This window comes from Myxocyprinus asiaticus, chromosome 23 (assembly GCF_019703515.2).
Source record: "Myxocyprinus asiaticus isolate MX2 ecotype Aquarium Trade chromosome 23, UBuf_Myxa_2, whole genome shotgun sequence".
In the NCBI taxonomy this organism is placed as follows: Eukaryota; Metazoa; Chordata; class Actinopteri; order Cypriniformes; family Catostomidae; genus Myxocyprinus; species Myxocyprinus asiaticus.
This window is the reverse complement of record NC_059366.1, coordinates 34,138,771-34,166,752: the sequence shown is the minus strand read 5'-3', so window position 1 is coordinate 34,166,752 and position 27,982 is coordinate 34,138,771. Positions and strand designations below refer to the sequence as shown.

At 36.8% G+C, this 27,982-nt stretch overlaps 2 protein-coding genes across 6 annotated transcripts in view; one reads left to right on the top strand and one right to left on the bottom strand.

The window, feature by feature from the left end:
- The window catches only part of LOC127414167 (threonine aspartase 1-like), a 53,633-nt gene extending 41,722 nt beyond the window's left edge, over positions 1-11,911 (bottom strand). For 3 of the 4 annotated variants that reach the window (XR_007892749.1, XM_051651965.1, XM_051651966.1), the window contains exons 1-7: positions 11,758-11,911; positions 9,696-9,895; positions 8,946-9,013; positions 7,320-7,388; positions 6,766-6,886; positions 2,686-2,770; positions 1,571-1,650 (exon numbers count right to left, since the gene is read on the bottom strand). Coding sequence is in view for 3 of the 4 variants with exons in the window: in XM_051651965.1 (XP_051507925.1) it covers positions 1,571-1,650; positions 2,686-2,770; positions 6,766-6,886; positions 7,320-7,388; positions 8,946-9,013; positions 9,696-9,825 (553 nt within the window). In the remaining variant the exon portion in view is untranslated. Of the gene's footprint in view, positions 1-1,570; positions 1,651-2,685; positions 2,771-6,765; positions 6,887-7,319; positions 7,389-8,902; positions 9,014-9,695; positions 9,896-11,757 lie in introns of those variants that run through there. The other variant, XM_051651967.1, reaches the window with a different exon arrangement.
- Positions 11,912-22,501: 10,590 nt separating this feature from the next.
- Positions 22,502-27,982, top strand: part of kif16bb (kinesin family member 16Bb) — a 78,815-nt gene continuing 73,334 nt past the window's right edge. Inside the window, exons 1-7 of one of the 2 annotated variants that reach the window (XM_051651948.1) lie at positions 22,502-22,704; positions 22,841-22,901; positions 23,249-23,318; positions 23,401-23,517; positions 24,062-24,178; positions 24,866-24,963; positions 26,079-26,188. In XM_051651948.1, coding sequence (XP_051507908.1) covers positions 22,852-22,901; positions 23,249-23,318; positions 23,401-23,517; positions 24,062-24,178; positions 24,866-24,963; positions 26,079-26,188 — 562 coding nt within the window. In that variant the 5' untranslated portion in view covers positions 22,502-22,704; positions 22,841-22,851. Of the gene's footprint in view, positions 22,705-22,832; positions 22,902-23,248; positions 23,319-23,400; positions 23,518-24,061; positions 24,179-24,865; positions 24,964-26,078; positions 26,189-27,982 lie in introns of both variants that reach the window. The other variant, XM_051651947.1, reaches the window with a different exon arrangement.

The following is a 27,982-nucleotide window of genomic DNA, read 5'->3' as shown; positions in this document are numbered from 1 at the left end:
ATTTGAAGCTCCGAAAAGCACATAGATGCAGAATAACAGTTACCCATAAGAATAACTGTATATCTTGCCATTGCAATATCTTGCCATTACATAGCCACATTCATTGTTTTTTAAGCTTGAAATCACGATCGCCAAGAAGACTGATGTCAAGATTTATAGTGAAAAAGGAGTTATAGTTTGGTCTGTTCTCACCTAAAACCGATTGGATTCCTTCAGAAGATTACATTTATGCTGCCTTTATGTGCTTTTAGGAGCTTTGAAGTTTTGAGATATTCTGTTGAAAATCTTTGTTTGTGATCTGCTAAAGAAAGAAAGTCATACACATCTAGGATGGCATGAGGGTGAGTAAATGATGAGAAAAATCAAAAATTTTTGGGTGAACTGTTCCTTTAATACTTAGTGTTAAGGGTTTAGTAAAGAAAAAAACAGAATGTGTCATGAATTTCAATTCAGTCAGTGCTGCTTCGCAAGCATTGTATTTTATCTGTAGACTGCCGAGTTAACTTTTAACTAGGCCTTAATAAGTAATACAGCAGCTTTTGTCACACACCAAAATGTATTCCACATCAGTATTCGCAAAAAAAAAAAAAAAGTCTGTCTGTCCACCATGCATATAAATCTTTGTTTCCACCCTTGAGATGATTCTGTTCTTTTTGTGCAACCACTAACCTCCAGCTGTCATCGTGAAGTATCACACAATAACTGAAAATATTTTACAACAGTAACATTTTCTCTGTATTTGACATCTGCATAAAAATAGCAATGACGACCATCCCCCGCCTCTTTATTTTTTTTATAGATATCTGAATTTGGCAGGAGAATTACAAGCCATACGCACACACATAAAGAAATGGTACAATGTCTTACTGGCATGCAACCTTCACATTAAAAAAAAAAAAAAAAAAAAAAAATATATATATATATATATATATATATATATATATATATATATATATATATATATATACTGTTTAGAGTTTCAGTATATTAATGCTGTATATTTAGTAATTATTAAAATTTAACTGAGGAAGGGATGAAAAAAGCACACATTAATGGCAGTGTGAAACGGTTGAATAACAGGTTAAAACTTCATAGCAAGCCTAAAAAAAAAGAATTATTACATTATATGAGAGAATAAACTGCAAGCTTTTCTATTAAAGGAATTTGGATGCCCATCTCACCTTCTATATTCAAAGAGAGGAGAGGGAATTTTGTGGCTTAAATAAAACCTTTTCACACCATTTAAACTGCCTCGAATGTGCTTCTTAAGAGCAAAATCTTACTTAAATGCATGAGCCTTTATCATTTTTCTGCTTTAAACACTTGATCTGCCTCCATTTTTCCCCTATTTGTGTCAATTATTTTAATCTAAACACTTGTTTATGTTGGTTCTTGTACTTTTTAAGCTCTAAATTTGCAAATCACATTTAAGAGTGAATTGTTAACAGTGAATATTCAGTCATTGAAACACCTTTCCTGTTAATGAATGTCTATATACCTATCAATAAACCTTTGCAGTAAAGCATGCAATGGTAATCCTAAAGATGATTATGGGTGGTCTCATACTCACTGGTGGTCATCTTCTCTGTAGTGCATGCTGGGATACCATGGCTGATGGCCCACTGTTCTGCCCCTCTGCCCACTAAGAAACTGACAAAGTAGAGGAGTGATTCACATGGAAGAGCGACTTCATCACAATACAAACCTTTCATGGAAGATGTTCAAAAGTCACAATTACACTTACAGTGGCCCCAAAAAGTATTAAGACCCACTTACAAATGAATGAGTCCATAGATTTCGTTTTAAATTGACATTCCATAATTATTATTATTAGGACGACCCGGAGACCTTTATCGAGTTGTTCGAGCAGACGGCGGAGTCCTGGGGATGGCCCAACAACCAGTTTTGCCGCAATTGACCGGGGAGGCTCAACTCGTGGCCCAACAGCTCCCGATGACAGACCTCCTAGAGTACGAGAACCTGCGACGAGCCATCTTGCAGCGGGTCGGCCACAGCCCAGAACAGCATTGCCAGTGCTTCCGCTCCCTAACTTTCCACGAGCTCAGCCGCTCGCTTGCATTTGCGCAACAGCTCCACTCCTGCTGCTGGCAGCAGGACGCGACGCCGTGGCAGTGATCGATCTGGTGGTGCTGGAGCAATTCATCTCTCGATTGCCGAAAGGGACGGTGGAATGGGTCCAGTGTCACTGCCCGGTGTCAGCTAGATGAGGCCGTCCAGCTGGCTGAGGACCACCTGGCAGCATATCAGGGGGCGGCGAGCTCTCTTTCTCTCTCTCTCTCTCTCCCCCTCCCTCTTCTCCCTCCTATTTTCCCCGTCCTGTCCCTACTTCCCGGAAACGGGAAGTGGTTCCCCAAAACCGGCTCCCTGGTCCCAGGGACCTTTTGACCCACCGGTCCCTCCTATCTCTCTCCGCTCTCCTCCCCAGGTTGGTGAATCCGCTGCCGCGTTTGTGGGCAGGAGGCCTGGGCCGGTCTGCTGGAGCTGCGGAGAACCTGGGCATTTCCAGGACCATTTAAAAAATTCAATGCATAACATCTGTGTACTGCTGTTTTACACCTGAAATTCCCCCCAAGGATCAAAAGTGTGTCCATCCCTCTACAGTATATGCCTATTTATCTATTTAAGCTGATAATCGGGAGGTCAACAGCAAAGAGCTGAGCTCACCAGGGAGGAATCCGGCCAGCTGACAGTTTCCCTTTCTGAGTTTCACTTAATAGTCTTCTGGCTACCAGCACTGGGTTCTTGATTCCTAATAGAAAGAGCATCATTAGTAACAGTTTCTCTAAAAACTCAATTGCAGGATTTAAATACGATAAAGGAAATCTGCATTGGGCATGCTTGGTTTTGTTGATGGACAGTGCAGAGTTCATTTCACAGAAAAAGCAGAATACTACACAGAATGCTGCACTAATGTCAATGAGAAAAAAGTTAAACATCTTTGTTTATTCTTTGTGGGAATGAGCAGAATAATTCAAGACAACACATGTCAAGTCAAGTTTTGCTTGTTTTACCAAACATGGTACTTACAATACTTAACAGTTTGACAGGCAAAAATGGCCTGGTTCTGTGGCTCAATTTGTTTCATGTAAAATGAATGAAAACCAGATTGGAAAATGGTACCTCATGTGCTGTGCAGTTCAAGACCCACTCATTTGTCATGTACCAATTTTATGGATAGCATTTACATCATGGAGAATAAAGCAAATGTGTTTTCATATAGACAGCTCCAATCTTAACACAAAATGCATTTGGCCATGTTCTCATAAAAGACTTAAGAGGATGCAAGTTGGTTTCTATCTGATTGTATGGAATTCAGACATGGAAAAAAAAAAAAAAAAATTATATATATATACCCAAAGCAGGGACTAAAATTTGTGAAACTTGTGAAATTTGTGAAAGGGTCAGCTCACTCGCTATTTCAATACAACAATAATGTTAAGTTAAAAAATGATAATAGAAATATTATTTAATAATAATAATAATTTATAATAAATAATAATAATTATTATTATCATTATTATTAATCAATAATAGTTTACAGTATTTCTTTAATAATTTCTTAACTTGGGGGCCTGGGTAGCTCAGCGAGGATTGACGCTGACTGCCACCAATGGAGTCGCGAGTTCGATTGGCTCCAGCCAGGTCTCCTAAGCAACCAAATTGGCCCGGTTGCTAGGGAGGGTAGGGTCACATGGGGAAACCTCCTCGTGGTCACGATTAGTGGTTCTCACTCTCAATGGGGCACACGGTAAGTTGTGCGTGGATCGCGGAGAGTAGCATGAGCCTCCACATGCGGAGTCTCCGCGGTGTCATGCACAACGAGCCACGTGATAAGATGCATGGATTGGCGGTCTCAGAAGTGGAGGCAACTGAGACTTGTCCTCCACCACCCAGATTGAGGTGAGTAACCGTGCCAACACGAGGACCTACAAAGTAGTGGGAATTGGGCATTCCAAATTGGGAGAAAAGGGGATTAAAAAACAAAAAAAAACAATTCTTAACTTGGTCATAGCTTTGCTATGCAGTCCGGTTAAACCGTCCAGCCTATATTTTGGCGGAAGCTTTTATTTTGAAAACTGAAGGAACAGAAGTTTCTCTTGTTTGTAGTTGAGCTGAACACAGCCTTTTAATCCCGTGAAATGCTTTCATCTGCCTTGCTGTCCACAAAAACCCGCTGTCATGGGGTTATTTAAATTTTAGAGTAAATTGTAGCAGCCAAACATAGTGAAATTACACAAATGTTTGATTAAAGTAATTCTGGCACACCGACCTTAACTCAGAGCACCAGATAGACAGAATTTGTGTGTATGGAACACAGAACCACTCTGAAACCACATGTGTAATATACTGACCCCTTTTACAAGCATTTAACAGGGTTCCCACTCTGTTCAACCAATGAATTTCCATGACTTTTCCATGACTTGAAAGATAATTTCCATGCCCAAACATTGAAAACATTTAATTTTAAGTTGAATCCATACAAACACATTGTCTGAATCCTAAAATGGCCAGGGATTAGCGGCACATTGTTGTCTCAAAGGGTGTTTTCACACTTGGTTCGATTGCTCGGACCGCACCCGGGTTTGTTTCCTTGCCTCGCCGCTCCACTTGCCCCCGCTGGTCTCTGTTCACATTATATTATTTCGGTCCGAACCGCGTTCCGTCATCAACGTGAGTACAAACGGTAGCTGTTTACCACTGTAACTAGGCAACAACTCAAGAAGACATCAGCTTCGCTGTGTTATTAAAGTATTCTCTTTGGATTTACCACCAAAACTTTCCATGCACAAAACGACACTTGTGTTTGTCTCCCAAGGATGCATTGAATGTGCAATGATGTGATGAAAATGAGTGTTTGTCTGCCGCGAACCCGCCGATGCGTCGCAAGAGATGTGAAGAATGTGAGCTGCTCTCTGAGGGGGATTTATTTAGACACAAGTAGGTGTGAGAAATGCATTATACCATAACAACTGCAATCGGGAGCCTGCAAAGATGCAAATTATATGTCATCACAAGCGTTTCACTTTAGGGCTGGGCAAAAGGATGACGTAATCGTATATCAACGATATCTTACAAAGAACCCGATGCTGATTGCGACACTCAGTTGACTGAAGATGATCGACAATATCGGGAAATGGAAAAACTAAGGATCTGGGAAGTCAGCAAATACATTAATCAGTAGCCCAGGGTGTGAAACTAGCACCCGCCACCCGCCAAATGCGATGAGGCTGAATCCAGTTCTAAGAAAAGCCGTCAATGCTCGTGTCCGATTCGCTGTTTGTTCAGAGGCATGCAGTATGAGCCTGTCTCATGGAATAAGCACATGTAAAGATTTATCACTCTTTTTTCTCTGTTTCACTCATCTGAAAACTGTTTGCAAGTATAATGTCATCTATAAGAATGCTGCAAATGATCTCCGATCATCTCAGGAGGTGCTGTGAGTTTAGTTCGCTTTATTTCCACGGACCAGTTTGCGCTTAACATGCATTGTGAATGCAACTGCAGGTTCAGTAATAAATATCTTTCTATTAAAGAAACAAAGATGAAAGTGATTAAATCATAAAATAATACAAGACACGTTCACCTTGAACCTAAAATTTTGTTCTATTTTCTTTTCTTTAGGCAACATTAACTGTATTACCAAAACACAATATTCTATAAGAACACACATTTAGCAGCATTATTTGGGAACACAAGGGATTTTATTAGGCTTTATTATGATGATTATTATTATCTTTACATTTATAATTGTCTTTAGTTCTTAATCTGTAGGCTATTAGTAATTTTCCACCTGTTATCGTTGACGTATACTTGCTTGATGGCAAATGCGGCCATTGGAGATGGTGAATGTTTAGATTTAGGGAGGTGGTTATATATAAGAAAATATAATCGCATATCGCAATCATTTTTTAAGCTGATTTTCGCAAAAATATTTTTTACATATCGCCCAGACTTAGTTCACTTCCATGATTTGTTACGATTGCGGTCATATCAACAGCAAAGTGTACTTGAGTTCACATGAACCGTACCCCAGACTACTTTTTCAAGTGGACTCAGGTGCAGTTCCCCGGTGCACACCAGAGTTCGGAAAACAGTGTTCACATTATCCAAACGAACCGAACTTTGACGTCATTCGAACCCAGGTGCGCACCAAAAGGGCTAAAGTGAAAGCACCCTCATTGGCCAGGTATTATAAATAACACAATATATTTTTAACTATTCACCGTGTGTTTTTAGTCCAGTGCAACGTAATATCCTGGTTAAATATTTTAGGACAGAGCATAATAAATAAAACATATATTAACTATAAAAACAAAATCCATAATTTTTCCATGACTTTGATGATTTTATTCATTTCCACGACTTTTTCTGGAAATCACAATTTTAAAATTCCCTGATATTTCCATGTTTTCCATGACCGTGGGAACCCTGATTTAAGAAAGCACTACACACCTCTGACAAAACAACTGCCCACATAAGCGCAACGCAGCGGTCAGCATGTTCAGACTATTTATTTATTTATTTTATTTAATCACAGACCTCACGATTTGATAATCGCACTGGGTCATATTGCGATTTCGATTTTATTCATTAATCGCGTAGCCCTAGGAAGTGGGAGTTTAGCCCTCGGAAACTAAATTAACCGGTTATTAACTGGTTACCAGCAAATAAAAATAATGTTTTCGGTGCAGAACAACTGAAAGGGATTTAGTTCCCGTTTTTAGTCCCTGTTTGAGCACTCACCGCTCAAGGCTCCAACAGCTCCATAGTTTAAGGACTTCCCATCCATGATGCTGGCGTCACACTCGATCTCACCTGAGAGGTTCAGGTTGGATCCAGTCCCCGCATTGGTGAACGGGGAGTCCTGTAAACAAATATATAATTTGCTATATTGTAGGCTTGATTTTGAAAATCAAAAATGCAAAAAACAAACTTAAAGGTTTGGCTTCTAATCTTACGCTGTGCTGTGCTAACCTCTTCTTAAAGGTGATTTGTGTAACTTTTTCAATGTTAAAATACTTCAGTCCCAGTTTAATAAACAGGGACAACCATAAGAAAGCCATTCGTAGGTTGATAACCCTGAAAAGTGTAAACACTGGTGCTCTATTCAAAAATTTGTTCTGTTTGAATATCCCAACTAACCTGAAATAGAAACATTGGCTAAACCATTGGTATGACTGTGTATCTTAGACAAAAAAATAAAATAAATTAGAAATTCATTTTCTACATCCCCCTGAGAGTCAGTTAGAATTAGTGGTCAAGCATAAGGTGTGCTGTTGTGTGTTATCCACTGTCACCTCTAACTCTGTAAGAGCTGCTGTCACTGCCTCCAGTGCCATTCCTCCAGCTCTGAGCCTGTCCACAGCCTGCAACACATTAAATCAAAACTGATGACACAAAGCTCACATCTGCCAAAGACTAAAACCAACTCAATGAATGAGAATTCTCTCATTAATTTCAGGAGACACTTTTCTACTCAAGAAAATGAGTTACATGCAGAGAAGATAACATTAAAACAATCTAGACAAAATAAAAATTGAAAATCCAATAAAAACTGTTATAAAAAGAAATAAATCTGCTATGTTTTTCCACTTGCAGAAAGTTTGAAGCAGAGAGCATGAAGCGTTATATTAAGCCAAGGAGTAGCTCAGGCTGCGGTGTCATGTTATCAATACATAACTCAAATTCCCTGGCACAGGTGTTTTACTCCAATCTGATCCCTTCTATTCATCCTTTACACAAAGCTTCAGACATGCACAAAGCATTGCACAGCAACTTGCCATTCTATTCAAAACTGTAAGCTTAAAAAAATCTATTTAAATTCACCTAGAATTGCTTAGCTTTGTACAGCTGCTAATGCAATAATAGTTGACACATAATGTGTACATGAATTTTCTTTTTTTTGTTTTTATCAACATCAATATTTTAGGTTAAAATATATTTGAACATAAGGCAATGTGTATATCTTAGGTCTTGTAACTGCTCATTTTGCCTTCACTGATTCATTTTAAATGGCCCTGCAGTGTGAGTTTTTTAAAGAACAAATGTAGAAAATCTCCAGTGTATTCTCTCAATTAATATAAGGTCATAAAAGGGGCCTGGGTAGCTCAGCGAGTAAAGACGCTGACTACCACCCCTGGAGTCGTGAGTTCGAACCCAGGGCGTGCTGAGTGACTCCAGCCAGGTCTCCTAAGCAACCAAATTGGCCTGATTGCTAGGGAGGGTAAAGTCACATGGGGTAACCTCCTCGTGGTCGCTATAATGTGGTTTTCGCTCTCGATGGGGCGCATGGTGAGTTGTGCATGGATGCCTCTACACACGCTAGGTCTCCGCGGTAACGCGCTCAACAAGCCACGTGATAAGATGCGCGGATTGACTGTCTCAGATGCGGAGGCAACTGACATTTGTCCTCCGCCACCCGGATTGAGGAGAGTCACTACACCACTACGAGGACTTAGAGCGCATTGGGAATTGGGCATTCCAAATTGGAGAGGAAAAAAATTATATATAAAGGTCATAAAAGCTGTGTACATCATTATTGTTTTCAAAGAATTAGCAAAACACCATTTGAAATTGTTTTAGAAGGAGCATAGCATATCACACCACAGGACATGTCAGCTAGCAATTATAATGAATTATTGCTTAGGTATCAGGGAGCGTGTAATATGCAGAATTTTTTTTTTTAAATAGGAACAACAAGTAAAAAACACTAGAGAATGAATCCATCTTTGTAGATAAACCATATACAATCCAAATATGAAAATCATGCAAACTGAGCTGAGATTGAGGGCTGTTTATATGACTGGACTGACGTCTGGTCGACATGACCTCTGGAAAAGCGTTCCAAAGCTTAAAGGTCAGAGTAAAAATGTAAAAGTACCTTAAGGCATCAAGTTTTGAATGAAGAATCACATGCAACTCACTCTCTGGCAAGCTCTCTTGCACACATGTTTGTATTCCTTGGCTTTGGATTCTGAATGATACCCTGCCCCTGAGGAAGTAAAAACATGAAAAAGAAATAGGACAGATGCACTCAGTCTGTTCCTTACAAATGAGATGAAGACTTTGCTCACTTCCAAGCAAAGTGAATTTTTAATTAAAGAAAAGTCTTTATGGTGACTTTTAGGAATCATTTACCCACAAAAGAAACATTTTGTAATGAGATTTGAGAGCTTAGATGAAGGGGAAGATTATCAGTTAGTATCGACTACAGAGCACAAGTCATTACAAGTCGTATGGACTGCTTCTATGGTGGTGTTGTTGCTGTTGTTTTATATTATTTTTGGAGCGTTACAGCTGTGAACGGTCCTTGATAAGATCTGTGTAAAGATTCTTCAAGCTTCTTCTTTTGTTTTCCACAGAAAAAAACAACAGCATATAGGTTTGAAATGACATGAGGGTTAGTATTAATGACAGAATTTTTATTTTTGGGAGCACTAGTCCTTTAAACATTATATATCATATAAATATATACTGCTCATCAAAGTACAAAATACCATCAATTAGAGTAAGGGCAATTTCAGGACAATTTTTAGCTAATCTATTCCACAGTTTAACTTAAATTAGACAATCACTTGGAACATTAGACAAAAAAATCTGTAACAAAAGCAAATGTGTTTTATTTCATATGTTAAAACTTTATGTAATTTGGTTCCAAAGTTATATAAATTCACCTGCATGCACCAGCACAAACCCCATGGCTTTGCCATCACGACGTGAGTCAGTGCTGTTCAGTATAGACCCTGAATTGTTTAGTGGAGACACAGTCTCCTTGCAATCTGTCGAGTTTTCAAGATTTTCCATGACCCGTATTCAGTATAGTTTGCATTTTTACCCATCATTCACTCATAACTTCAACATACTTCTCCAAGTCCTGAAAGCAGAGAACAGAGAGAGAGAGAGAGATAACATACAGTAACTGCCCATATTAACTTCAATTTTATATTACAGTTGTGCTCAAAAGTTTGCATACCCTGGCAGAAATTGATTTTTTGCATTGATTTTGAAAATATGACTGATCATGCAATAAAGTATTTTCTTTAAACATAGCGATCATATGAAGCCATTTATTATCACATAGTTTTTGTGTTACTGCTTGTTACGCATGTCATTTGACAGTTCTTTTCTGCTCCCCATGGCTCAGTATCTACCCTGTTCAGTGCATCCACGTGAGAGCTAATAAACTCATTGACTATTTATACACAGACACTAATTGCAATTTAAAAATCCACAGGTGTGGGAAATTAACCTTTAATTGCCATTTAAACCTGTGTGTGTCACCTTGTGTGTCTGTAACAAGGCCAAACATTCAAGGGTATGTAAACTTTTGACCAGGGCCATTTGGGTGATTTCTGTTATCATTATGATTTAAAAAGGAGCCAAACAACTATGTGATAATAAATGGCTTCATATGATCACTATCCTTATTTTTGCATGATCAGTCATATTTTCAAAATCAATGCCAAACTTTCACAATTTCTGCCAGAGTATGCAAACTTTTGAGCACAACTGTATATACAGTACCTGCCCGTATTAACTTAAATGTCTATTATTTTATATTACATACACATATATGTACATATATACAGCTCTGGAAAAAATTAAGAGACCACTGCAAAATTATCAGTTTCTCTGGATTTACTATTTTTCGGTATGTGTTAGTAAAATTAATATTTTTGTTTTATTCTATAAAGTGCTGAGAACATTTCTCCCAAATTACAAATAAAAATATTGTCATTTAGAGAATTTATTTGCAGAAAATGACAAATGGTCAAAATAACAAAAAAAGATGCAATGTTCTCAATCCTTGAATAATGCAAAGAAAACAAGTTAAAATTCATTTTTAAACAACACAATACTAATGTTTTAACTTAGGAAGAGTTCAGAAATCAATATTTGGTGGAATAACCCTGATTTTCAATCACAGCTTTCAGAGCTGACAATGTTTCCCCACTCTGAGGATTGTTTTTTCCAGCAGGACAATACTCCATGGCACGGCCAGCCCAATCTCCAGACCTGAACCCCATTGAAAACCTCTGGAATGTGATCAAGAGGAAGATGGATGGCCACAAGCTGTCAAACAAAGGCAAGCTGCTTGAATTTGTGTGCCAGGTATGGCATAAAGTCACCCAACAGCAATGTGAAAGACTGGTAGAGAGCATGCCAAGACGCATTAAATCTATGACTGAAAAACAGGGTTATTCCACCAAATATTGATTTCTGAACTCTTCCTAAATTAAAACATTAGTATTGTGTTGTTTAAAAATGAACATTAACTTGTTTTCTTTGCATTATTCAAGGTCTGAAAACACTGCATCTTTGTGTGTGTGTGTGTGTGTGTGTTATTTGACCAGTTGTCAGTAATTTATAGAATAAAACAAAAATTTTCACTTTACTCAAACACATACCTGTAAATAGTTAATCCAGAGAAACTGATAATTTTGCAGTTGTCTCTTAATTTTTTCCAGAGCTGTATATATATTTGTTAAAATCAGGTATAATGCTGGACAGATTGTTTTTCCTTTTTAATTATCTTTGCTTCATCACACATACTTGCACATCTATCTCTTCCACATGCACTCACACACACTCTCTTAAATTAAACAATGAGATGAGAAAAGTTACATGCAACTATGAGAAACATAACCAAATTACTTGTTCACAAATTAATATTAAATTCACTGAAGACTACCACAAATGACAATTTCAAAAAAGGGTAATGACTGCAAAACTCACACTTTAGGTGCTTGACGGCAAAGGATCGCACATCTCCACGGTCATATACATAGCACAGCATCTCTACTCATAACAAAAGCACACATATTGCACTAAAATATGAAGATGTGTGACTGCTGCATGATTGTGATGTGATGATGATGAGCGGCGCATGTGTTCGCGTCACACCAAAACACTTCCTGGTTCAGTCAGTGACACACGTCACAGTGTGACTGCAACAGCGGCCTCCCGCGGCAGACCTATGCATTGCATTTAATCCAAAAAACATGAAAGATCAAAACAGGACAGAAAGTGTACTTCAAGTTAAGTGTTTAGTAGTCAGCAGTCCTACTTATTTTAATCTAAATAATTTAATTAAGTTAATTAGAGATTTTTAAATTAGAGTAGAGAACCTTGTAGATTATCTCAACATTACAGATTAGTACAATACACTACTGTAGTCTTTTACAGTACTTGTTACTTACAGTAATGTCTTGTTTGAAATAGTTTGAAGTCTGTCTGAATCTTTAGATGAATTATATAGTTTAATACTAGAAAAAAATCAGAACAAATTTCACAGTGTACTACAGAATAGTACAGTAGTTGAGTTTGTCATTCCAGCCATATACAAGTAAATAGTGGAATTTAATGTACAGTTATTCACTGAGTCTGCTGTGCAACTTCGAGACAGGACAATAGAGACTCATTACACTGTGAGCAATACTGTTAATCTACAATAAAAATTAAATGCAGAAACAGTAAGTGTCAGGGATAAATTGCAGTAGTGTTGGTATCCAGTTTCATTCAGTACAGTAAGTGTACTTCAAAGACAGAGTGGTACATATCTACTGCAAATTCCACACAGTCATATGGTATGCTGATGGAATGCACTTAATAAGTGAATTATGTTAAACATCTATGAATGCTGCTTAAACTGTCTTCCAGTACCTGTGATGTTTTTTGGGTGTTGTCAGCCAAATATTAGGCTACACTTGATGGTTTTAAAACAGTGTCAGTTTGGTAATGAGAAGCAAGTCAGAACAGACTGCATCAAGAAAGTGATCATTCTTTAATAACAAAAATATTTAGTTTAAAGCCAAGCATATAAATCTGTAAAATCAGCAAATAAAATTTCGTTGCAGCTTGGTTTTAATGACTGAAACGACTCAGAGCCAATAAAACAGATATTTTACTTCATTTCTTTCTATTGTCAGCTCTCAAATCAGAACATAAAGACAAAAGATAACATCATGGGCCTCCACATTGTATACAACGATTTTCGTAATAAGCACAATTTGGTGTTATTTATACTAAACAGATGGCCTCAACACCATGTCAAGTAAAACAGCATTGGCAGCAGAATTGAAAACACTCCTCTTGGTACTATATGATTACACAAACATGTACTCCCAATGACTTAAAGTACGGATGACTCCATTGTTTAAAAAAATAAAAATAATAAATGACAGCAAGAATTTGCATCAAGGGTATTTGCTGTTACCTGTACTGGTTGTCTTTGGGGAATGGAAAGCAGTCTATAAAGCAAAACATTCTGGATGTATTAATATTAAAAAGCCTTTATTAAATAGGTCTATCACATTAAAATCCACAACCAACATGTTGCAGCGTTAAAGACGCTTTGCTCCTAGTTATGCAATTGTTTTGTTTTTTTTGGTTCGTTCTGAGTAGATCAGTTTTCTTCCCATTCCATTCCTGTCACGAGAAGTAGGTAGGACCCAAACGCAGAGGCAAGTAAAAGGGCTTTATTACAAAATAAAAAAAACCCACACACACACACACACACACACAAACCAAACTACCACAAGGGGGAAAAACAGAATAATCAACTTCAAAAATCAGACAAACAAACAAAGAAAACCGACCAAGGTAACATGAACAGACAGGAACTAACTGACTGGGAAAAACACACAAAACAATCTGGCCCAGGACTGAACACAAGAGGAACTTAGGTAGGGAAGGGTAATAGGATGCAGGTGCCACAGATATTGAGCAGGGTGGAGTAATGAGCAGTTGTCTGGTGACTGAACAGACTGAGTGGTGGCTGCTGGTGAGGGGTCCGACTGGACATTAGTGGCTGCCTAGAGAACAGCAGCAGACTCGGACCCTTCCAGGAGTGCTGCAGCGGGCTCGGAACCTGAAATGGGGACCCATTTCCTCCTCCTCCTCCTCCTCCTCCTCCTCTTTCCGATGGCGGGAACAGCAGCAGCAGGCCCCTCCACCTCCTGGCGGTCAGCACTAAGCTTCCTTCTCCTATGGCGGCGTGAAGCCCGAGAAGAACCCGGGGGAGGACAGTGCACATGCTGAGAGGAGTTTTGGGATTTGGAGTTCCTCCTCTTGAGCAGATGTTCTTCCTCAGCGAGCCGGCAGATGTGGTCTACCAAATCCCAAAAAGGCAAAAAAAGAAAAAGAAAAAAAAAAAAGAAATACCAATCAGCTCCTCAGTGCTGCACGGTTTGTCCAGACCCGACAGGAAAAGATGTTTAAGACTGGTCTCATCGTAGCACCACCTGTGGGGCTCATGGGCCAACTCCCTGGCATAAATGCCAAGGGGCCGCCCATTCTGAAAGATCTCATCCTGGGTGGTGCCGTGAGAGACCAGCTTCTTCTGGACTGAAGCTGGGTGGAGAAAAACTCATCTTATCTCCGCTGGGTCCAAGGTTGGCCAGATTGTTATATCACAAGAAGAAGGTAGGACCCAAACGCAGAGGCAAGTAAAAGGGCTTTATTACAAAATATATAAAAAATACAAATCAAAACTCCCACAAGGGGGAAAAACAGAAAACAGAATAATCAACTTCAAAAATCAGACAAACAAGAAAACCAACCAAAGTAACAAGAACAGCCAGGAACCAACTGACAGGGAAAACACACAAAACAATCTGGCCCAGGACTGAACAGGAGAGGAGCTTACATAGGGAAGGTTAATAGGAGGCAGGTGCCGCAGATAAGGGTGGAGTAACGAGCAGTTGTCAGGGCAACAGAGCTAGCATTCTCAACGTGGCACCTGCAAACACAAGAGGAAGAGGGTAAAACACAGAAAAAAGCACACACAAGAAACAAACAGGCAGAGGAGTCTGTCATGATCCTGCCACAGCATGAATAAACAAAGACAAAAGTGGCAGGACCATGACAGTTCCGGTCCTCTTTTCCAAATAGTTATTGGTTAGAATGAAACAAAAGAATGGTTAATAACGTTTATTTTAAAATGACAGTTCTCTGTACTAAGGGTGGGTGATATACCAGTTGCAGTGTTTCCAGATCTCAGAAGAGAAACAAGGCACCCGTTTTGGAAAAACAAGCTCAAAATAAGGGATTTGCCTCACCCAAAATAAGCAAAAAGAAGCGATTAAATGTTTTCCCTTGCGGGAGAATTTTCATAAAAGTAATCATAACAAGCATAGTATACAGTAGCATATATAATGTATTTTCAATAAATATATTCTTAATATGAAATATATCCCCCAAAATGTTTTAAATATTTTAAAAATACATCTGGCCATCTAAAATCAATTAAATGCATGGGCACGTTTGGACTAAACGTCACCTTTTGCTGCCCGAACTGTTTAAATTTTTTTAACATTGGTTACTAAACTAGCGGTTTCGTTCTGAATCAAAGCACATGCTTATTTTCAACTAAAAGCAGAGAAGCCACATTTTACAGGCAGCAGTAGGTGGTGTAATTCTGAAAATGTACTATGATAAACCCTTTCATCTTTGGTTTTATGAAAAAAAATTATCGGAACAAAATTAACCAGTTATTAACCAGTTACCACCAGTATTTAAAAATAACGTTTTCACTAACTAACCAATAACTAATACCAATAACTAACATTAATGAATAATTATTAACAGTTTCTTTCTACAGAATTGAACTTTCTCAATTTAAAGAAATTCAAAGATGATAATGGTGACTGACATGCCTCTATTTTCAGAAAAGCAACTGACTGTAACACCATCCTAATGTTTAATTTTTTTTTCATCCACCGAGGTTGATTGAAAACATTTTCTTTTATTGGTCAGTTTCATATGATGAATGCTGATGTTTGCTGATGAAGGCCTGATGAGGGGTCTTCCAGCCGCAACACGTTGGTTGTGGTTTTTAATGTAATAGCCTTATTTAAAAGGCTTTTTAATATTATACAATACACCTTTGATTTTGACTTCATAAACAGAATTTTCCTGACAAGTTCAAACTACATGATTAAAGTCAAATTTGAGCTGCTGCATTATAGAGGCTGAGATTGAGTGATTAATTGTTTTATTTCTGTCACACGAATCCATCGTCCCGACAATCACTACCCTGCAATTCAGATGTAATCATAGAATTCAATCTTTGAAGTTGATCCATTACATGCCTTTTCAACTACCAAACCACTGGCCTGTCAAAGCTAAAACAAACGTATTCTTTATTCACTGTTAGACCTTACCAGGCTTTTTTTTTTTTTTTTTTACAGTAACATACTGGCAACATTGTTGCCAGTTAGTTACTGTAAAAGCCTGGTTCAGTAAGCTATTGCAATGGCTGTTCACAGTTATTTACCGATTAATGTAATTGGTGGCTGAAGTTTATTACTGTAAAACGTATTAAATTGTACAGTAACTAATCTGTAATTATCACACAGTAAAAATGGGTTACTGTTATATATAAAACCATATTTTAATTGTTAATATTTAGGAAAAATTTTAATTCATTCAAATAAATTTATATTTAAAAACATATTTTATTGGTACATTGCAAATGTTTCATATAAATAGTAAAATAATAACAGTTACAAATATGAACCAATTAAAAAGATATGAATTAATGTAATCACTCATTAAACACATTAAATACACATTTAACTTTACAGTTAACCATATGTAACACTAAATATAACAGTACGTTAAAGAAATTTTAACATTCCAGCAGCATTACAAACTGTAACTCCAAAAATACAAATTAACTGTTACATTAATAATAAACAGCCATTGAAAACACAGTGTGTGAACTCATTTAATAATTAGACATTTATAAAATACATTTCAGGTAACTTAGCCAATATATTCAGCATAAAAACAAAATGTAAACCTATTTAAGAAACATTTTAGGTAACATGACCATTCTACTCAATGTAATAACACAATATAAACATTTCAGCAGCATTTAAATAGAATTAACCAGGCTTGGGGAGTAACGACGTTAGGTAATCAGGATACAAAAATAGGTAACTGTAATCTGTTACAGTTACATAAAACCATCGTAACTAGATTACAGTTACATTAAAATGGGATTACTTTCAGGATTACAAGTTTCAGTTTCTAACAAAAGAAACTCTGAATTTTCTCTTTGAGTTCTCTCTCATGAGTCACTTGAGTCAGGAGCGCCTCCTACTGTCGCATGCGCAAATAACATCTGTCTCACATCAGCACTCTGCTCTTGAGGCAAACAGCTGCTTCAATGCGATGGCCACGGAAGAACATGCATTATTTTCTTGGAAATGTCGACAGTATTCGCTCTTTAAAAGAGAAAAGCGAAACAACATTAAAGTTCAGTGGAATTTATGCCTTCCAGCTGCGAAGATGCTCTCAGGAAATCACATTAGCTAGGTTAGGTAAAATTTGTTAATATTAAAATGTGTTAAAATTAGTTAGCCTTAGTGCTCAAAGAAATCTGTGGCCCTCATCATTTGGCGGGAGCAGGAATAGCTGCCAATGATTTGCGCATCATTGCTGGTACGGCATAGAAATCCCCTGGTTTACATGGTTGCAAATGCAAACTGTACTCTATTAGTCAGGACGTCCTGTATGTTGTTCCGTTCCGTATTGAAAAATGACTTGATGAATGGTACTTAAACCTTCATCATTTAAGAAAAAAAGTTTTGACTGCAACAACATTACAAAAATCAACTGAAAAAATGGAAAACCTGCTATGACTTTCTCTCCTTTTTCACCTCTCATAATTTTGCATCCCTGATCATTATTAACAAATCTAAAGTGTACACATAAATACCAAATTAACTGAAATGTGTTTTAAGTTCTTAGGAAAGAAAGTTCAATGAAAAATGTATCTGATTTTGATAAATTATTGTTGAGAACAGTTTAAATGTCTGGCTGAGGGAGACATTGTGGCAAATGTAACATGTTCAACACTTATAGTAATAGTAATTAGGAATAAGTAATTGAAAAGACACACTAAAAGTTTAAATCTGTTTTGATCTATTCTTTAAAACTAGATTTTGTTTTCTTTTTGGAATCAAAACTTTCCCCCCCTTTAAAATCCTCCTTAAACAGAAACAGAAACATAGAAATCAGCCATAAACTGTTAGCTGGTGATATTTGACTTTGGATCATGAACGATGATGATGATGGTGATAACGTGATCTACACGATCTATTGAATACAGTCTGAAGTTAATGAATAGTGCAAATCACAATTCCCTGTACACACTAACTGAAATACATGATAGAATTATACTTTGCAGTGTTTTTGAATCTGAGGTATATCCTGTCAGATTTAGTTTAATGTTAACCAAGACATAATTCAGTGCATCTGTTCTGGTTATATCTGCTTTATGAGACATTTAATTTTTCTGTAGCAGACAGAGAACTCACCTGATTTCTGTAAAAATAGAGTTGTTCTACATTAACAGCTCATTTTCTGTTTTCTTGGTAGGGTGCAGTGTACATGTTTCTTTTCATTAGATACAATAACAGCTACAACAGTACTCATAATATTACTCAAACATGTTCTGTTTGCATTCAAGGCATAATTTAACGTTTTAGAGATCATACTGATTTGATCTTGACTTTATTTACATATGTGCCAATATGTGTAATCCAAAAGTAACTAAAAGTAATCTGATTACATTACTTTCATATTGCTGTAATTATATTAAATTACTGATTACATTTATTGTTAAGTAATCAGTAATCTGTAACATATCACATTAAAAAAGGAACCCTCCCAATACTGGAATTAACATAGCATTAGTCTAGTACTAACTACTACTACTTCTACATAGTACTAGTGGTAACAATCAGTAATAAAGTATATAAACAACAATGAACCAGAAAGATAAAAAGGTGAATTGCCAAGGTAATAAACATGAATAATTTGATCTATGACCTTTTTTACCTTGCTATTTTGGTACTTCACCATGCCCATCGGGATCTGTTTCCCCCAGCTGGTCTGTATGGGGGGAACAGTATCTGACAGTAACATTCTCCGCTGTCAGAATGCGTTCCTCCATGCACAAACCTAAGCCTAACCCTTCAAACAGATCAAACAGAGTATGCATATGTCTGTATTAATGCAAATAATTACCGGGATTTATTTATAAAAAAAGAGTATGAACACCGAAAGATGTACATCCCGAAAAGACGTTGTGGGATTCCCTCCGATATACATCTACAGTAATTTGCTGTATTTAGCCTAGTTGCAATTTGTTACTGTATTAATTAGTAAAAAAATAATTTACTGTTATTAATGAGTGATGTCACAGAAATTACCCATGATGCAATGCATATTACAGTTAAATCCTGTATGATTATATTATAGTGATTTACTGGTCATTTTACAGTTATTTACCCTATAAACTACAGTAAGGGTTAACAGTGTACATTGTATTATGATGGATTTCTGGTAGTGTCTTGTCCAATGCTGTGGTGTCTGTTCACACTGGAGTAATTGCCTTGGATGATCAGTGGTGCTTGCAAAGGCAAATCATGTGGCTCACTTGTTGTGGAAATGTGTGCTTTTTATTTTTCTAAGCTATCCGATTTAAGGTTTTAAACTAGGCAATATACGGCTAAAATAAATGGCATCGACTTACACTGAAGGAGGGACCCAGGCCATATAAGGACCAAAATCTTTTGACTTGGGCCATTTACGTTTAGAAGCATGCATAAGAGTTCGTTTATAAGAGAGAAACATGCTTTTTGTGCTTTTAAAGGGACTGGTTTCTACTTTCTCATCGAAGAATTGCACGAAGTTGGTTGTACATTTGCCAACGAACAAGTGCTTTCCTTTAATCATCTGTTCAATTCTTAATGATATTTAGGTTGGCTTACATTCACATCACAGTTCAATTAGTGTAGCAGTGTTCAGTTGGGGGACTGAAACATTGTTCAACTTATGGCACTGTAGCCATTTGCCTCCTCTTTGAATCTTGCTATCAAAACTACAAGATAAAAAGAGAAAGAGAAAATTTTAGTTGCCTTAAGTTAATTGATGTGAGTTGATGGTACACTGCTTGCTTATTCTGGCAGAACTTCATACGGCAATGAAGGAATAGCTGAACCCCTTTTAGCCGGCCGGCACGGCTCAGTTAACAATGATTCAGGTTGTTATTTTTATTGTTTTCTTTGTTTGCTATTTTTTTGGTTTCTTTCAAAAGCTCTGAGACAGTGGCTTATTAAGTATAACAGATTAAAGTGGTAACTGAAACACCACGTGTACAGTTTCAAAATGACAACATAACTATATTTAGTTTGACTTTAGAAATTCTCTTCCAGTTCACAGCTATAAAAATCACTCAAAAATGCATGTCTAAAGTATGGGAATATTCTGTTGTTAGGTGTCAGGTTAATTCAATTTTTGGTTGAGACAATGAACAGACTGTGCCGTATTCTGCCAGTCTAGTCTTTTCACAGGAATCCTAATTAGACATTGGCCTGCATGCTGTCTCAAGTCTCCAATTACTAACTCTACACACGACTAAATTTGTGCAGACTTCATGTCTGTCTCCAATCTCTTGTCTTCCAGCTTGCCATGCTCACACGGGTTACACACCTATCTTTTTTATGGGGCACCAGTGGCTGTCCTTGTTCATTTGATGACCTACAGGACAGGAGGAATAAGACATGCTCAAGGATGAAAAATATAAACTAAATTCAATTAATCAGTTCTGTATTTAAGTGAACAATCTAATAATCTGGTACAGTCTTCGTTAAGTGTGTCGGGTTAAAATCTCGCATATTTACTGTATATATTTTTATAAGCAAAATTTCATCTGAACTTGACAGCCAGTTATAACCATGTATTTTTCTTGTACAGAAAAAAAAGCTTTAACATTTTGATAATGACTCAGTTTGTGTTCCACAGGAGTTTCGAGCAAAACCTCCATGGTGTGTTTTGATTGGACTGAATTTAGACGTGTGAATGATTGATTGATTTCTGCAAGCGTTGAGACAAATACTTTCTCTTCACAATAATCCTGCAACTTTATTATCAAGTAAACATTTCATTTTATTTATTTATTTATTTGTTTGTTTGTTTGTTTGTTTTTGGAAGTTGCATTCAAACTAGGCTCAAAAATCTGTGGGGCATGTGCATGTTAAGACAGTTTGCATACATAATAACCAGAACAGATCCAATATGTGACTACTCTTTGGACCTCTGTATGAGTTTGTAAGTTTTCAGTAATGATATCTTTTAAAAAGAAGAAGTAAAAACATGTAAGGCTTGTAGCAGATGCTATGTTTTCATGGTCTGGAGCTTCTCTTAGTGGGCATGAGGAAATGCTTACAGCTGTAATATGATGGAGTGTGATGTGGGAAATACTTTGTCTGACACAAAGCAGAAGGAGCGTCTGTGTGTACACCATATGATCAGTGACTGACAACTTACTTCCCTTTCATTCAGTGGTGATTGGAGAAAAAATGTCTAGAACAAAAGAATCATTAAAGAGATGAGGGTGACCAAAGCATCCATATTAAGATCTTGTCCTTCAAACCACAAGGCCTGTCTAGTTTATGTTAATATATCATATTATTATTCAGCTTTTTTGAACATCTGAGCTACTACATTTGCTCCCATGACTTGTCTGCATTTTGGGCCCTGTCGAAGTTTGGGAGATATATATTTGGGCATGGTAATTTAGGTGTCTTATATTTTGTTGTGGTTGAACAGCCATTATCGTATCACATAATTCGTTTTGATGTAGTCATTCCATGTGAATCAATATCAATCACCCACGTTAATGGGCGTTTTCCAAACAGCCTTTTTGCGCCCTTGATGGGCATTGCTGGGATGGGGAAGCCACTCAAAGGGTTGTTCCAAACAAAAGTAAGAAAATTATTTATTTTATTTTTTTCACGAGGAGCCCTTGCACAAGATTGCTAGCGAAGGGTTCATTTATACAGTAATGTCATGCTCCCTTCAGAGTCCCCACATCAAGAGCTCTGTCCTTTGGAGTGAGTAGGGCATAGGGATAATCACTCACCAGTGGAATTCGCCAAACATGTGACTGGTATGATACATTTGAAAATCTTTAATTTCATCCTACCAGCAGCTAAAATTATGCTATTCTAAGTTATGTTGTTGTGTTGGAGATGATCAAAAAATTATCAAAATATCTAAATGATTAAAAGCAATATTATTTCTGAAATTTTGATTGTGGTTTATATTTAGTTAAGATTATAGGTATTAGCAATGATTACCGTAAATATATATATGTATTTTTTTGTTTTTTGTTTTTTTGCTATAGCAGCTAAGGTGTGAATTAGTTTTTATATTTAAAGAAATGTAACATTAGTGTAACATTGTAACCATGTAACATTTGACTGCACTTTGCAGGTGTGTGCTTTTGGCTCTTATAACTGGAGAAATACTGCCATCTACAGGACATGAACATAATTTGTCCTTTTCTTCTACTCTTCAGTTCTGTGAAAACTTTAATATTCATGAGGCGACCCGCGCCATTGGAAAGTTCCCAAAACAACGTCAGTTCAACCTTATTAACATTTATGAGCCAGGTCAAGAAAATGTTAGGAGGTTTGACGAAGGCTGCTACGAGAGCACCACAACTTCGCATTCAAATTAATATTCATGAAACAAACCTGTGACATTGTAGAATTATATTTTTGGAAACGGCATATTTGAGTAAACTGGGAGTCTGTTTTGTTTTTTTTTTTGTTTTTTTTAACTGACAGACACCTGTCTAGTTGAGGAGGAGATATGAGTTTGCAGGTAAGTCGAATACGCTTAAGAGCAGCAGGACAGGTGCTTCACATGCGAACGCCTCCACCTACAGGTACAGGCGTTTATATAAGCGTATTAATTATTGTCATATCATACATGATAAATGTAACGTTTAGACTAACAGGTAGGTGAGTCATGGCGTCGTCTGTGCGCGTGGCGGTGCGGGTCCGTCCACTGAGCCAAAGGTTAGTCCCACTGCTCGAGACTGTTTAATACACAATGACATACATGTAAATGTTTGGGTTTTATGGGTCATTTTTGTTGTAGAACGTCCAAATGTTTGTGACTATACGTCTATAAATGTACATTGCAGAAAGAAATGTGAATAGCTTAAATTACTCTCTTAATATCTCTTGGTCTTTTTATTTTTATTTATATATATTTTTTTTTTACATTTTCTTTTTTTTTTTTTTTAAGAATTTTAGCAAACCAGTGGTGTACAATAGATTGCTGACTATACTGTAGATTTTGATAAAAGTATTATCATATAAACAAACTATTGAATGTTATTCACTCTGTTTACAAATATCAGGGAGAAGGACCTATCAGCCAAAGTCATCATACAAATGCATGGACATGAAATCTCTATTCAGAACACAAAGGCGAGTTATTTAGTTTGTATTTAATAGATTGTTTTTATAGGGTTTTGGTTATTTGCATTAGTTGTGTTTTTATGCTTTGTAGGAGAACTTCCACAGCATGACTGGAGAACCGTTTGGGGAGAAATGGAAGACTTTCTCATATGATCTCTCCTATAACTCAATGAATAGCACGTGTCCGAACTTTGTGACCCAGGAGAAGGTACAAACTCCACTGCAATCATAATGCACTGAGTAACGATTCCAGTACTTCCCCTTGAACTAGCTGTGCTTATGAGTTGTTTACTACTTTGTAACATGCCATGGTTTTTCAGTGTCATCATTTTCCTTCTATTTAAGTAGAAGCATAGATTATTGAGAGTGTAAATGCTCATATTCAGATATACATTGAATAGCTAAAGCTGGCATCACATTAGTCTAGCAGACTCCAAAAAACGAGTTTTTTTGTGACTTCCCGCTGGCCGACGCTAACATGTGCTCTATCTCTCATCTACTGGCTGGCGATTATGTTAATGAAGCTCACACCCGAAAATTGCTGGACAAATAGGCTAGAGTGTGTGATGCCATCTTAAGATGTTACACATACTGCAAGCTGGTGCAAAACCCCAATAAATAATTGCAGTGAGATCTCATCAAAGATTAGAAAACCAATATTTTTGTTCATAAAGCAGGGATTTTAGGTATTAATATTAGGGTTAGTAGCTCTTTTGATACTCATCTAGTACTTGTGTCATCTGTCATTTCAGATATTCACTGATCTGGGCACTGATGTCCTGCAAGCAGCTTTTGAGGGTTTCAATGCCTGTGTCTTTGCTTACGGGCAGACAGGCTCAGGAAAGTCCTACACCATGATGGGCAACCCGGTTAGCTTCATATCTCATTACCATCTCTCTCAAGTGTTATTCCAAAAACTAAAAATCACAGTCAGTAACAAACCCCCAGTCTTCAAAAGACACACATCGTGAATGAGCCTTTTTTCAACTCCAGTGACTGCAGATGGGTTCTCCACATTTAACCGCATCTACTATTTAACCGCATACTTCTCCTGAGTAATCAGACAATGTGGCAAGGGCAGCACACAAGGAACATGTAATTATAACCAGTATCAGCTTGTCAATCAGGAGACTCATTGAAATTCATTTTGATAATGCAGTTCTCTATTTTATTCCCCCTCAGACCTGTGTAGTAATTAAAATCTACCATAGCAGATCAGAGTGGAAAATAGTGGCGAGACTTAAATGGAGTACTGATTTATTCAAAGTGCAGACAGAAGAAATAGTTGAGGGAAAGCTGAAAACAAGCTGCATCCGAAATCACGAAGGAAGGAAATCCGAAAGAAAGTGCCCTGCCCTGAATGCACCCATTGGTTGAGCTAATGTTGCTGTGTTAGGCCCATTGGGACGCTCAGACAAACAGAGCAATATTTTGAAAGTGCTATAAAGCCACTCTGTGTGCTGGGAAAGTCAGCCAATGAATGGCTTACTTTAGCAGATCTTTAACCACTTGGGTACCACTAAGTGAGCTAAACTTTCTGTGTTCCCCCCTCTCAGGGTGATATTGGATTGATTCCAAGGATCTGTGAGGGATTGTTCCATCACACCAGTGGAATGTTACAAAGAGACAAGGCATCATTTCACATGGAGGTCAGGTATGAACACAATATTGTATGTCCAGATAAAACAGCAGGTAAAGTGCCAAAGGAGTGAATGACATACATAAATCAGACATGCATTTGATTACAGTTGTTACTACCTCCCCTGTCATTTGTTGTAAGGTGGTTTATTTTAGTTTGATGATCTCTTTTTGACCCCATGGAGAAAGCCAAACAGATTGCAGAATGTAAATGAGCCTTCCAGTCTGGCTGCATGTCCATTCTTTAGGGCATTTTTAGATAGCAGGACACTAATTACGTACAATAAATACAAACAAATCTGACTGCCAGATATTTTTTCTAGTGTAACTACCTGGATTCCCTCCTTTAAACAGTGCTCATTCATTGGGGACAGCTCTAAAGTAGAGGACTTCCAGATTTCTGACTGTCACATTTTAATTAGTTCCCTGTTGGATTGCACTGAGCTCAAACTGATAATGTGTCTTTCTCCAGCTTCATTAAAAGCAGGGGAAGAGGGACCAATCAGTCTTTCATTCTGAGAGCCTGTTAAACATTCACATGAGTTCTGTAGACAACCCAAACTAGGTTTATCATCTCATGGGATTTTATATCTTTCTGACTAGTGAGATTCCCCCACCCCCACTCTTTATAGCTGTAATAAGCTCTGTTGTGATATATTGCTGCATATTTAGATTCAAGGAAAATGTGACATTTAATTCCTCGTCAAGTCCTTGTGTTTCATCACGCCAGAATTTACACTAATTTTATTCACATACGAACGAGGCAGGTAATTTACTTGAATTTTCCAGTCAATTACTTAACAAATGATTTAGTCAAAACAAATTTAATTAACTACAACAAATTTTAAGCTTTTACAGCAAAGCATAAACTGAACAAGTGGTAATTAGCACAATTGTGGGAAATGTGTGTTATTTTAAACCAGCCTTATTAGTGAGTTTAATTGAGAGACTATGTCACTGTTAAAGTTTGTGTGATGACTACATTTTATCCTATTATATCCTATAATAGAAGATCGTTGCTGTCATTTCTTAGGTAAAGTTGTGCTTCAAGAGGACTGCAAAAGCAACCAATCTGCTTTGTTCTGAGTTTAACTTTGATGCTTTGTACTTGCTGATGCTTTGTACTTGCAGCTACTTTGAAATCTACAACGAGCGCGTTCGAGATCTTCTTCCAAACATAGAGAAAATAGGCTGTGAGCTGAGAGTGAGAGAACATCCTAAAGATGGACCATATGTGGAAGGTAAAATTACTATAGAAACAACACCCCACATAGAGATGATTGACAGCCTGTTAGATACATGACAAGTGATCTGTTTGTTTGGATCAATCATACCACTGAACCAATTGTTCTAGGGACCCATATATGCCTTTAAAGTACAGTATCTGTATATCCTTGGTCTTGGTTATTTTAGAATTTGTCTGTAAATGTACTGTATATTTTCCTGAGCTGAATTCAGTTCCTCATTTAAAGTAAGAAGATCTAATTCAATACAGTACCTATTGTTTTCTTACAGAATTCAGTTTTTGCAGCGGGGGAGCTATATATATGCCCAAAACAATAAAACTGTATATATTTTAATTAAAAAAACGAATTATTACAAAAATAAATAAATAAAATAATTTACTGTTGCAAATGTTCTACAGTACATGTTGTCTTATAAAACACCTTTCAGAGATACTGAATTAAGTTCTTAATTTTAAGCATACAAAACAGCTAAAAGTAATGAAAACTTCGGCTCAGGAAGTGTCAAATATTGATTCAGTATTGCTCTGACTGTTTCAGTGTCAGAATAAATCAAACTGGTAATATGGGAGTTTTTAAAAATTATTTATTTATATAATAAATTCAGTGAGTCATTCAGTGTCATACTGATTTAGACAGGTAACTTGAGAGTTTTTAAATAATTTATTATTATAATCTCCAAAAGAGATTCAAAAGAGTAATATGCTAGTGAATTAGTCATCACTGATCACGCTGTTTTTGCATGCAGCCAGCGAGGACAACTCAATAGAAATAAAAATATACTTTTATTTTGTTGTGGATTCAGTAGGGGTGCTATAGGCCTACTGTAGGTTTAGTTGTGATGGAGCACTGCTGCTGGAAATTGGTGCAGGAAACACTTGAGTACTCGCCTCTCAAACACTGTAGTGGGTCAATGACATGATGTTAATTTTTTGTCCAGATCTGTTAAATTATTCAAAAATACATTACAAATGCAATTCACACAAAAGTTTTTTTTTTTTTTTTTTTTTTAATTTCTCAATTGAGTTAAAATTAAATTGATATTTTTTCTGGGGCTTAAAGTAGAAAAGGTCATGTGATGTAACTGTCCAGAGACCGTACAAAAATCCAAAGTATCATTAAAAGCTGAAATTCAAGAATAAAAAAATGTTGGAATGAGTAGTTCCAAATTATTTTTATTATTATTTCTTAAAATAAATAGGCAGTGAATCAGTATTGTTTTAAAATATTTAATATTTGAAAAAAAATTCCACCAAATCAAAGTCGGTGTAACCAACATGTAGGTAACAATTTTGTTGTCATGTGAAAAAAAAAGCTCCCATAAAAACAGAGATATAACACTGACACTGTTTGTGAAGTTTAAAAATCATCATTTTGTCATATCATTAAATAACAATAATTAGAATTTTAATGAAAGGGCATATTTTGTTCAGGTCATGTGGAATAACCCTGAGAAAACGTCTTGAAATTCTTGACTCAAAAATATATTTTGACCTTGGAAAAATATGTTTGAAAACTTTTTGAAAGTTAATGATAAAGTTGTGCACACTACATACTCATGTATTCAATGTGCATGAAAAGTAATTTAATACCTTTTACTTGATGGGTATACCACATGACATTGTTAATATAATGGCATAATTGTTTTTTGTAGAAAAGTCTATAAATGTTTTTATTTTTTTTTTAAATTTTATAAATATATATGCAACATGGACACACAGATTACATTTCTGCGAACATTGACATTCTACGAACTTGACGTTTGAAACTGTCAAGTTTTATGTTCACCTC